The 12,341-nt window shown below is 37.9% G+C and overlaps 1 protein-coding gene across 8 annotated transcripts in view; it reads left to right on the top strand.

Moving 5' to 3' along the window:
* Positions 1-12,341, top strand: part of Adcy8 (adenylate cyclase 8) — a 249,254-nt gene that overhangs the window by 49,117 nt on the left and 187,796 nt on the right. For all 8 annotated transcript variants that reach the window (XM_039078567.2, XM_039078565.2, XM_039078564.2 and 5 more), the window contains 1 exon segment: positions 1,728-1,877. In XM_039078567.2, the coding sequence (XP_038934495.1) occupies positions 1,728-1,877 (150 nt within the window).

The following is a 12,341-nucleotide window of genomic DNA, read 5'->3' as shown; positions in this document are numbered from 1 at the left end:
ATGTTGTTGCACACATTATTAAAGCCCTTAATCAGTGTTTTTCCTCAAAATAGGCTAATGATCCTTACCTCACCTATGTGCTGTACCAAGGAAGTGTTCCTGAACCCCGAAAGGCCAGTCAGGAGTTGATCCTATGCAATCACACCAGGGTTTTTATTCGATCTAGCTCAGGCTTACCTCACCAGATGGTTCCTACCCTGAACATTCATTGAGGCAAGTTTTTATAGAAAGCAACAAGTGAGGGGTGAGTGTTTCTAGCTTGGAAAGCATCTATTTGGTGTGCTACTGTGGTCTTTAGCATAATTGGCTGGTTCTGGGAGTCAAACCTTAAACTTAAGTTCTAATTTCTTCCTAATTGGTGGTTGTTAGGCAGGGGCGGGCTTTTAACCTGGAAGTCCAGAATTTTGGGGATAAATAACCTGGAGATGTGTTAGACACAATTTGGTTGGAGATTAACCTGGAAACACAGGTCTTGTTGGGTGGACGGTAACTTGGAAACTAACACTAGATAACTGCCTTGAGTTCAGACTTAGGTCAGCATCTCTAAGATGAAGCCTGAACCCCAAATTTGGTCTCTCAACATCATGCCATGAATGCTTTCATTTTGGGACTAGAGTTCCCATGTGTGTGCAGGTGTGCATCTGGGTTTTCTGCTTCTCTGTTTGTTCCCCATCTTTTCATTCATTACGACCATATTGATTTTTACTTTTTCTCTGAGCAGTAGAAAGAACTGCTATGAATTTTGACTGCTAATTCTGATGTCTGACCCAAATCAGAATGGGTGTCTCTATTCACTATCTCTCTCTAGAGAAGGACACTCACTTCAATGTTTTCTGTGCTATATAACTTTATATAATGTTGGGGAACTTGTGAAACCTGGGTAGGCTTATCATCGTCTGGAATTGGTGGGTTTTATGTAGCTTCATTTTTGCTAATGATTAACTTGAAAGGAATCAAGTGAAAATTTTTGTCTCTTGCTCTGCAGTTCAACTCTCAGTTCAGACCTTTAATGCTCAGTTCAATCACTTTTTATTTACTGTCTGCATGTGCTGTTCAGAAAAGTTTCTGCATTAACTGTAGATATTAAGAAGGCAATTCAGTGGTAAAGTACTTACTTAGCATGCTCCAAACCCCATATTCATTCTTTACCCACACCCCAAATTTTAGATTCTCAGTAGGGTTCTCCATATTTAAGAATGTACTCATTTATTGTTTTGTTTTTTTTTTTATTTTGAGGTACAGTATCACACAGTAGCCCAGGCTAGCCTCACACTTGCAGCTATCCTTCTAGCTCAGCTTTATGAGTACTGGGGTTATTGACAGGAGCCTTCTTTAAGGGATTCTTTCTTTATGTTTCTTGTCTTTTTTTCTTTTCTTTGGTTTTTCTTGTGTTGGTGAATAGAAGGATGTGGGAATGTGAGGTCAAGAGAGGAGACTCACAGCCTTTTGTACCTTGAGTTTCTAAGGAAGGGTCATGCTTAAACTTAAGGACAGAACAATGGTTTTTAATTGTGTGGAGTTGTCAAGAAATGTATGGTTGAAAGATGACTTTGGATTCAAAATCAGAATGAACATAGTGCTCGACTAATGTGGCATAGGACAAGACATTTAGGTGACTGATAAAAACTTCCTGTTAAAATATTTACTTATCTTAAACTTTCCCTCCCTTAAACTTTCCATCCTGTTGTTTGACACATCTAACCAGGATGTTTGCAATTATCTCACAGGTTCTGGCCCAGGTGGTGCTCTTCATGTGCATGAATACAGCAGGCATCTTCATCAGTTACCTTTCAGACCGCGCCCAGCGGCAGGCCTTCCTGGAGACCCGGAGGTGTGTGGAGGCCAGGCTCCGCCTGGAGACAGAGAACCAAAGACAGGTACCAAATGCCAAGACTGTGCCTCAGACATCACGGAGCTAGCCTTCTATCACAGGACACTTTATTCCTTCCAAGCACATTCCGCTCTGCAAGTTTATGCCATGGGATCAGAGAATCTAAAATACTTATATTAGACTTAGAGTCAAGGTATACCATTCTTATCCTCTATTTTGTTTCCTACAAGAAATAAATACATTTACTGAATTCCTCCCTGATCCTTGTACCTGACATCACTGATCACTGTTTGTGACCAAGGTGGTCATTCTTAAAAATCACCAGCACTCTCATACTGGACTTCCTGCTTTAAAACTATAAATATTCTTTTCACCACATAGAAATGTAAGCTGTAAACTCATAGACTGTAAACTGTAGACCCTGATCCTTATCAAATTGCTCTTACTTTAGCCTTTTGTCTGCAGAGATATTTCAGTGTACCTGGAGCTAAACACAGACTAAAGGATAAAGCAGGCAAATCAGGGTAGATGGAGTTGAAGGATTAGCGAAATTAATTTCTGTTTGAAATACATGTGGAAATAATCTTGGACATACTGTTTGGGAAGATTAAAAATAGCTTGTCGCAAGTGATATGTTTCTCTAGAATGAAGTATGCACTCAGATGGTGAAGAATCCTCCTATTACAAATATTCAGATGTGAAAACTCCATATAGTTCAATGATCTCATTGCTTTTTAAAGTGATTGTTAAAGAAAATATCAAGACTGTTCTGAAAACCAGCTAATAAGTTTGCATGTTTCTGGGAGTTGTGTGCATAGCAGTGCACTAGTTATGCCACAGTAGGTTCTTTAGTCTTACAGCTATGTGTACAGTTATAACAAATATATTTTAATCCCTCACTAATGGACTGAGATCTTACACAGTAACTGTGAGAGATTCATACCTAAAAGGGAGGAAATAGAAGACAGTGCTGTTTAAGGATTAATTTGGTGAAATTATGAGGCATGGGTGTTGGAAGTCAATGAACCCAGATGTGTGTTATAATGGATGTGGCAGACAGGTTGAATCCAAATCTTCTGGGCCAAGACTCACAGCACAAAATAATACCACTGATCATGCAGATTCTGCATCAGTGTTAGAGAACCCAGAAGGGGAATTTTCTAAATTAATGCCAAAAACCATCATGGAGCCTCCATAATAGCTGTATTATGGGTTCTCTGAATAGTTCAAGGATCATTTAGAGAAATTATTTCCCAAAAGGAGAGCACTTCATACAATAGAGACGAGATCTCTGGAACTGTGTATTATGTTCCTGTGCAAAGCAGAGCCATTGCCAGACTAGCACGTCACTCTTTCCATGGGACTTGGGCCAACTCAAAAAACTCTGCCATGTTAATAATTCATTCAGCTGTTCCTGATGGTCTATCACAAGAGCTGTGCTGTGGGTGAGTCTCCCAGGATGCTATTTGCTGTGTTTATGAAATTCTGAAGACAATGACAATTGGTGTTTCATAGCTTAAGCTTTTATCTTTACCTGTTCTTCAGTTATAAGTGTCTTTTGACCATTGTATTCTAGCAATCTAGCTTGCTGCATGAATTCTTCTACTGCCATGCTAATCTTATTTTTTTCTGTCTGTGTGTGTGAGAGAGAATGTACATATGTGCGAATGTATATGTATGTGTATGTGTGTGATGTATTATAAGTGTATGAATATATGTAATATAATATTTGTATATATGTATATGTACATATATGTGCATGTATATATATGTGTGTGTGCGTGCATGTATATGTATGTGTGTATATTAATGTATATGTATGTGTATATGTGAATATATATCTACATGTGTGAATGTAAGTCTCTCTTTCTCTTTGTGTGTGTGTGTGTGTGTGTGTGTATGTACAGAAGCTCTTGTTTGTTTGTATGTGGAGAACAGGAAAGGAATATCAGGTGCCTTCCTCTATTCCTGGTTAATCATTACTTTTGAGGGAGAATCTCTCTCTCTCTCTCTCTCTCTCTCTCTCTCTAAACCTGAAACTCCCATTTTTCTTGCCTACTCTGGAAACCGTCGAGCCCCAGAGATCTACCTGTCTCTGATCCCTCAGAGTTGGTTTAACTTGTTGTATGAGTGCTAGGATCCACTTTAGTCCTCATGATGGTGCAGCAAAAGCTCTCTCAGCTGCTGAGCCATCTCTCCAGACTGTTGGTATATATTTTTACTTCACAGAAGAAGAAACAATCCTGTCAAGCCGACAATACAAACTGAGATGCAATTAGTCCAAGTATCAGTAGACTTTGTGCCACAGTCCGTTGCTTCCCAGTGAGATGGCCCATGCGAGCCTGCTTCCATCCATTTACCAGGCAGTATCTTTCTTTGTATGTGCATCACATTAGATAAGGCATATATAAAGATGCAAATTTGAGGACCAGTACTGTTGGTTTCCTGGAAGAACAGCAAGAGAAACTATCACTTATTAGAAAATTCTTTATGTAAGAATTAAGCAAAAGGTGCTGTAATTTTATGTAATTGTAGTTTGAATAATTTGCTCTGAATCTCTGCAGTAGCTGTGCTAGTTCCTCAGTGTCTGCCCACATGCTCTGGATTCTTGAATGAATGTCACACACACACACACACACACACACACACACACACACACACACACACGTGCAGGCTTCTATTTTAATATGCCTTAAATGGTGCAATGGCTGGGTCATTCTCAAACTTCTATGTTACCAGAGCCTCCCTGAATTATTACTTACTACACTCTATATTCTATTTTTGCTACCCCAGACTCAAACATGGGGACTGCTAGGGCTGCTCTTCCCTGGGTCTTACATGATTGTAAGTTCTCTCTTCTTCAGCTCTCAATCCTGCATCTTATTCCTTTCCTGGCAATGGTGATTCTGCCTCCTTCTTCTTTGGTCCCCTTGCTCATGAATTCTAAAGTCCCGCCTCTGTCTCCCTGACCAGCCATTGACTGCACAAAACTTTATTTACCAATTAGAACCAACTGATGGCAGGGACCTTCAGCTTCTTACCTGCTGCAATTTGGGAACCCATAATGCAAGCATTAAATCAAATCCACAGCAATCTTATAGACCCATGTTCGATCAGATGTTGCTCCCTCTTCTCTAGTATCTAAGATAACTGACTCTGTATCATTCAGTCCTGAAGTTACTTTTCCATTATTCCTGGGAATATCCTTTGTGGTAGAGGGACAAAAGAATCCAGCAGAAAATACACAGGTTTTTGAATGAGAATGTCCTGGGTTTTAAATCTTTGCTTGGTTACTATTTTGGTGATCAGAGTATAAGCTGAGTCTTTTCCCCATCTATAGCAAGGATATAATAATATCCTGCCTGGAAAACCTCCTTAACAATTGGAAATATTGTGCACAATGCTTTTGCAAGCCAGTGAAGAGTTTCCATTAGTGTTATTTTGTATAATTATTTATGTGACTCAGCCAATTCAACTCAGGCCCAAGAGGACTCATTTGGGAAAACATTATGAATTGGCCTGTCTCATCTGAGATAAGGTAAACTTATTTATCTGAAGGTTAGGCAAAATGGTGGCTTTCCTTAAGTACATAGCAGCTAGACCTCATCATCACACTTCATCTGTATTTTTCAAATTATTATGTGTCGCTGACAAATACATCTCCACTTACCCCTTAGAGCTAATTATAATACTGTAATGGTTTATAATTCTGTATGGTGCAAAGGAGATAGAAGAAGAGCCTAAAAGACAGACACCAAATGCTATCTGGGTAATTACTCCCTAAGGATCGTAACAGCATTTTTTTGCAAATAAAAGGCAAAGCTGAAGAAGCCAGGTTGAACAGAAATGATCAACTTTTCTGGGATTTTTCAAGTATTGGCTTCATCTTATGGTAGGACACAGCAGAAGTATCTGGATGACTTTTTTGTTCAATCACACATCAACTTAGTAGTTGTGGATTGGTTCTAAGGGGGAAAGTATAACGAGCATTAAGATTTTAATGGGGACCAGCCATCAGCCCCTAGACTTATATATTATTAGATAAGGAAGGGTAGAGATAGATTCAAATGTACCCATAGCAATAGTGGTTAGGTCACAAATAAATTACAAGCATACAGAGAAACACTGTCCAAATTCATCCACTGACCCACGGATGCAATTCAGCACAGTGAATTAATGACAAATACCCCTCCCTGGGTAAAATATGTAAGAATATCTTGAATAAGTAAAAGGTTTGTGGATATAACCTATAAATATTCTCATACTTCTGGATTCACCTGGTCACCTGTATAGATATTCATTTCTAGTGTAGACAGTCAAGTAAGACATTTTTCACTCCAGATAAGGCCTAGAGAATGAGTAGAATTTCTGATATTTAAATTATTGAAGATACTGTTAGATAATCTGTTGAAGGTTTTGGCACTAGAGTTTGTCTGGTTCCCTCCAGGGAGTTGTGTACTTCTTCAGTGGAATACTGTTGCTTTCTATTCACTGAAAAATACAAGCCTAGAACAAGAGCACTATCAATGGACATGGTAACATGGAAGGGAAAATTTGCATGTGGTCTTCCTCCATATAGATAAGAACTATAGGGCAACTGATGACTGCTGGGAGGAGAAGAAGTATCATCTCCCTGGGATGAACCCCTTATTCATATTTAATATGAAGTGTAATGATGAGGTCTAGCTGCTATGTACTTAAGGAGAGCCACCATTTTTGCCTAAAAACACACATACAGAAATAACAATAACAAAATTAAGACAGATTGTATTTGTATATCAGAAGATTGTATTTGTATATTTGTATATACATATTGTCTTAGTCAGGGCTGTTATTGCTGTGGTGAACGCCAAAACCAAAAGCAAGTTGGGGGATAGGGGTGGTTATTTGGCTTACACTCCCACATTGTAGTCTATCAGTGAAGAAAGCAAGGACAGAAACCTGGAGGCAGGAGCTAATTCAGAGGCCATGCTTACTGTCTTGCTCCCCATTGATCCTTCAACCTGATTTCTTATAGAACCCAGGACCACTTGCCCAAAGATAGCACAACCCAAAATGGGCTAGAACCTCCATTATCAATCACTATTTTAAAAAGTACTTTTCAGTTTGATCTTATGGAGGCATTTTCACAAGCGAGGTTCACTCCTTTGCAGTGACTCTAGCTTATGTTAAGTTGAGATAAAACTAACCTGTACATATATGTGTATATATGCATATATATGCATACGTGTGTGTGCTTGTGTGTGTGTGTGTGTGTGTGTGTTATAAGTAATTAATTTGAGACTTAGAGTGAGAGGCCTTGAGAGATTGGGAAAAAGAAACAGGCTAGAGGAAGGAAAGATAAGGGAGAGAGTAATATAATTATTTTTGACAAAAATATATATATAATAAAAAAGAATATTAGAAAGTATGCTTATTTTCAAGGATACAGAGTGTAGATAAATGTGGATGCCTTATATTTATCTACTATATATATATATATCATAATAGAAATTATACAGTATACAGAGGGAATAGTTCATATATGAAACAAAGTAATTTCTGAAATGGAAACAAAAAAGAAAAATACAATCTTTTGACTGCTAACTATGAACCAAGAATTTCTCAACATGTTTTATACAAAGAATGTATACAGTTATTACATAGTTCAGTCACAGTATGCTGCATTGAGCATTCAATCTCTACCTACGTATTATTTATTAGGGAAAACTACGAGTTCCTAAAGTATGTTTTATGTCTAATTCTTTTATATATACTGTGAAGAACTTCCCTAAAGCTATTGTGTAATATGAACATAAACATGAATAGTATCACTACTTAATGATTAATTAGTTAATAATTGCTTCTTTAAATAAAACTTTTCAAGCAGTAGTAGAACATAAATAATGCTTCACTTTTAGTTGGTGATTCTTACCCTATAAAAAGATCCCTAAGTCCGGAGAAGCAGGTTTTATCATTGGAGACCTTGAAATTTCATGGACATTTCTTGGGGTCAAACATTAGATTTTAACCAAGAATCTTAAATGTGACAAATTTACAGTGCCTCATCTCCTCTCTCAAAGTAAATGGTAGAACATCAGGTAGACATCATTGAGTAGTGCCAAATGCTAACATCTTTAATTTAGAAAACAGACAGCTCAAAGTTGAACATATATTGTTCCCATCTGTTGGGAAGGCAAGAACCTTGTCACTATCTCATCTTTTCCCAATCCTTCTGTCCTTCTTCCCATCTTCTTCTTCCTTCTCCTCTTTCTTTTCTAAATATTTTGTCATAAATCATGAATACCATGGTACGTCCTGCTCTATTCTGTATCCAGGTTTTCCATTTTGAATACAGAATCCTAGCCTGGTTCAAAGCTAGTAAGGAATATATGTTAAGAGAAAACCTCTTAGTATCTAGAATATTTGAGGTCTGAACCCACTTCTGATCCACTGAGGGAATTCAGACAGTCTGTTTCCATCAGGAAACCTTAGCATTGTGTATGTATGCAGACCAACACAATGATTTTTCCTTCCTCTAAGAAAGGAGTATCTTAGCACAAGGCAAACTCAATGTTCTACAACCATTAGAGAAAATGTTATGGTGATAATAACATTATTGTCATTTATCTCTGTATGGTAGACCTCTAGAAATTATCTTTTTTCAATCTTTCATCTACAAAATATTGAGCTAACACTATGTTCCGTGTTCCATGTCTTTTGGGTTTGGTAACCAATTCTCTTCCCAGGTTCATTCTCATCCATTTTCTTCTTATACTGAACCAAAAATTCCATGAGCAAATGATCTTGCCTTCTATTCTCAACCCTGTATTTCTACTTTGAGACAAGGTCTCAAATGCCCCAGGCAGGCCTTGAAATCTTGTGGTGATGGTTTGGCCCCCATAGAGTCATGTGCTTGAATGCTCGACCCATAGGGAATGGCACTATTAGGAAGTATGGCCTTTTATGAATAGTTGTAGTATTATTTGAGGAAGTGTGTTGCTCTGTGGGTAGACTTGAAGGTCTCCTAGTGCTCAAGCTCTTCCCAGTGTGGAAGATAACCTCATCCTGGCTGCTTAAAGAAGACAATCTCCTCTAGGTGCCTTCAGATCAAGATGTAGAATTCTGGGATCCTCCAGCACCAAGTTTGCATGCACAATGCCATGTTTCACAATGATGACAATGGACTAAACCACTGAAACTGCCAGCCAGTATCAATTAAATGTTTTCTTTCATAAGACTTGCCTTGGTTATGATGTCTCCTCAAAGCAATAAAACCCAAACTTAGACAACTCTCTACATAGACAAAAATCGTTAATGATCTTTCTATAACTACCTCCACAATGCTCTAATTACAGACCTCCACCAACATATGCAGTTTAGATGGATGTGAATGGAACCAAGGATTTGTACATGCTAGACAAGCTCTCTCCCAAATTAGCCATGTCCTAGCAATGAGTAGTTCTTTCAGTCTTCAAAGTTCACCCTCTTGTAATATATTTCTACTCTTCTATACTGGAATCCTTGCCACCACAAGTATGGCTGTGAAACTTTTCTCATGCTCCTACTATGCTGTGAAAGTTAACTCTCTTACAAATTATGTCATACTTTATAACATTAACTCATTGTTCTAATTACTTTTTCATTGATGTGATTAATATCCTGACAAAAGCGACTTAGAGAATAGTGACTTAGTCACTATTCTATTACTAGGAATACTCATCATGACCATGGCAACTTTTATAAAAGACAGCATTTAATTGAGGCTGGATTACAGTTTCAGAGGATTAGTCCATTATCATCATGGCCAGAAGCATGGCAGCATTCAGGCAGATATGGTACTAGAGAGGCATCTGAGAGGTCTACATCCAGATCAGCAGGTAGTAGGGAGAGACACTTGGCTTGATTTGAGCATTAAAAACCCCAACGCCTACCCCTAGTGACACACTTCCTTGAATAAGGCTATACCCTACTCCAACAAGGCCACATACCTTAATAATTTCAAATAATGACATACCTCAGGAGCCTGTTGGGTACATTTTCATTCAAACCACCCCAAAAGAAAAAGTCTATTTTAGCTTGTAGTTTCAGAGGAATAGAGTTAATTAGGGCAGGGATTCATAGTGGCAGGAGCACGAAACTGGATGATCACATTCTATCTACATACAGAAAGCACAGAGAAATAACAAACAGTAAGTGGGGCAAAGAAACAAGTTCTCAAAGCCTCCACCTAGCAATGTGCTTACTCTATGAAGGCTTAACCTCTTTTTTTAAACTTTTTTTTTCTTTCGGAGCTGAGGACTGAACCCAGGGCCTCCCGCCTACTAGGCAAGCGCTCTACCACTGAGCTAAATCCCCAACCCAAGGCTTCACCTCTTAAAGCACAGATTTTTTTTCCCAAACAAAACCACTTACTGGGACCAAATGTTCAGATGCATGAACCTTTTGGACATTTGTCATTCCTCAGTTGTGATGGTTTCAATATTCTTGGCCCATAGGAGTGATACTGTTAGGAGGCATGCCTTTGGAGGAGGAAGTATGTCACGGTGGGGATGGGCTTTGGAGGTTTCCTCCTATGCTCAGCTCTACCCATTGTAGAAGAGAGCTCCTTCCTAGCTGCTTGAGGATGACAGTCGTCTTCTGGGCTGCCTTCCAATCAAGATGCAGAACTCGCAGCTCCTTCTCCAACATCATGTCTGACTAGACACTCTCATGTTTCCTGACATGAAGATAATGGACAGAACCTCTGAAACTGTAAGCCAGCCCCAATTAAATATTGTCCCTTATAAAAGCTGCCTTGGTCATAGTGTCCCTTCAGAGCAATAAAACTCAAACTAAGATATTAATCATCTATATTTCTCTTATTTCATAACCAAAGATTAGTGTAAAGGCATCATCTATAGCTCACTCATATGACATTTTGACAGTTACCTAGCATTTTATATTAATACTTATTTAACTGAATAATATAGAACTTGAACTTTCACTCTCTGTTTGCACTTGTACATGTATGGATTATAAAGAAATTCTGTGTAAAAGAAAATGAGACTGTGCCCTTCATAAATACCCCCACTGAGGCCAGATATACAGAATGTTCTTACCTAATCCAGGAAAGCTGGAACAGACTGAATGCACATTTTAAACAGACCAGCTAGGGGAATTTTCCAACCGAAAGTTACATCTTAGAACATCTCTCTTTGGGGAGTTAGATTCTAATTATTGTAGTTTTTGTAATCCCATTTCTCCTCCCAAATGATCCAAATGGCCCATATTTATTTTAAATATTAAAATGAATTAATTGTTTTCCTTTCAGCTTTGAGAATTGCATAAACCTCTTTATGGTAATCATGGCATTTCAAGGTGTCTCAGAAGCTCTAGGGGCACTGGAATAAAGTTTTTGATGATGCCATATGTCACATCAGCAGGAGATTATTTTTAAATGCAGCAGATGTTTTTGCTGTATTAAAGCAATTCTGTTTACTTTAAATGTCTTTGTTAGACAATAGTGGTGTGAACTAGAGTTTGGAAAAAGGCTTGATTGACAACATTGGGTTTCCCACTGAGTTCTAAGTAGGTTAGTTTGATCTATGCTTTCGCCTCATAGCATCTAGGCTGTTTTTAAAGGTATGGAAACAACTAACTAATAAGAAAGAATTAAGGCTAGGCAAAAAGTAGAAGAATCTCAGGACATTTATTTCTTCTCCAGGTAGATGGATCTTACTGCAGAATAAAATCTACTAGGTCTTCGTTTTTGCTGTTCTACACTTCTTACATTCAAAACAACCCCAAAACATTCATTGAGTTCAACCTCATCTGCTGTTAGTATATCTCAAATTCTTCATTCTCATTTGTATGGGAACATTCACAGTTTCCTGCTTATTCTCCACTCTTACTGTGCTCACTCCTTTGTGCTTTTCCCCTTATGTGGTATAACCTTACTTTCACCTCTAGCCTTATTCACTCCTGACTGTCATCAAGGATGTCAACTGTCATCCTTCCACAAAGATCCCCTCTGGCCCATTATCTGTTACCTACATCATTTTCTACATTATTAAGGATCCCTCCTTATATTTTTCTATGGGATGGATTCGTTGAGGTGGAACAATATTTACTTTGTGTTCTTCACAATAACTGTAGTTTCAGAGGGTGAAAAACAAACCAAGAAAAGCAAAAGAAGTAATAGACATATGATAGCCTCTACTTATTGTTTACATAATATTATTTCATCTACTAAGAGATGATTTAATAGATTTTTGACATGCTTTCATGTTGTAGTTTAATTCTTTAGGACACTTTCCTCCAAATTCCAGTCTATCCTTGACCATTAAGAATGTCTGTCAACTCTTATTCTCTAACCTCTTCAGAGTTGAATTTTTGTATATTCTCAGAGACAAAAGTAAAAGGTTATTTCAATCACCATTCTTTCCCAAATGTGATTGAAGATACACACACATAGATAGATAGATAGATAGATAGATAGATAGATAGATAGATAGATAGATAGATAGATGTGTATTGTTGTTTTTAAAAT

Source organism: Rattus norvegicus, chromosome 7 (genome assembly GCF_036323735.1).
Source record: "Rattus norvegicus strain BN/NHsdMcwi chromosome 7, GRCr8, whole genome shotgun sequence".
In the NCBI taxonomy this organism is placed as follows: domain Eukaryota; kingdom Metazoa; phylum Chordata; class Mammalia; order Rodentia; family Muridae; genus Rattus; species Rattus norvegicus.
The sequence above is the reverse complement of the archived record's forward strand: the minus strand, read 5'-3'. Positions and strand labels throughout refer to the sequence as shown.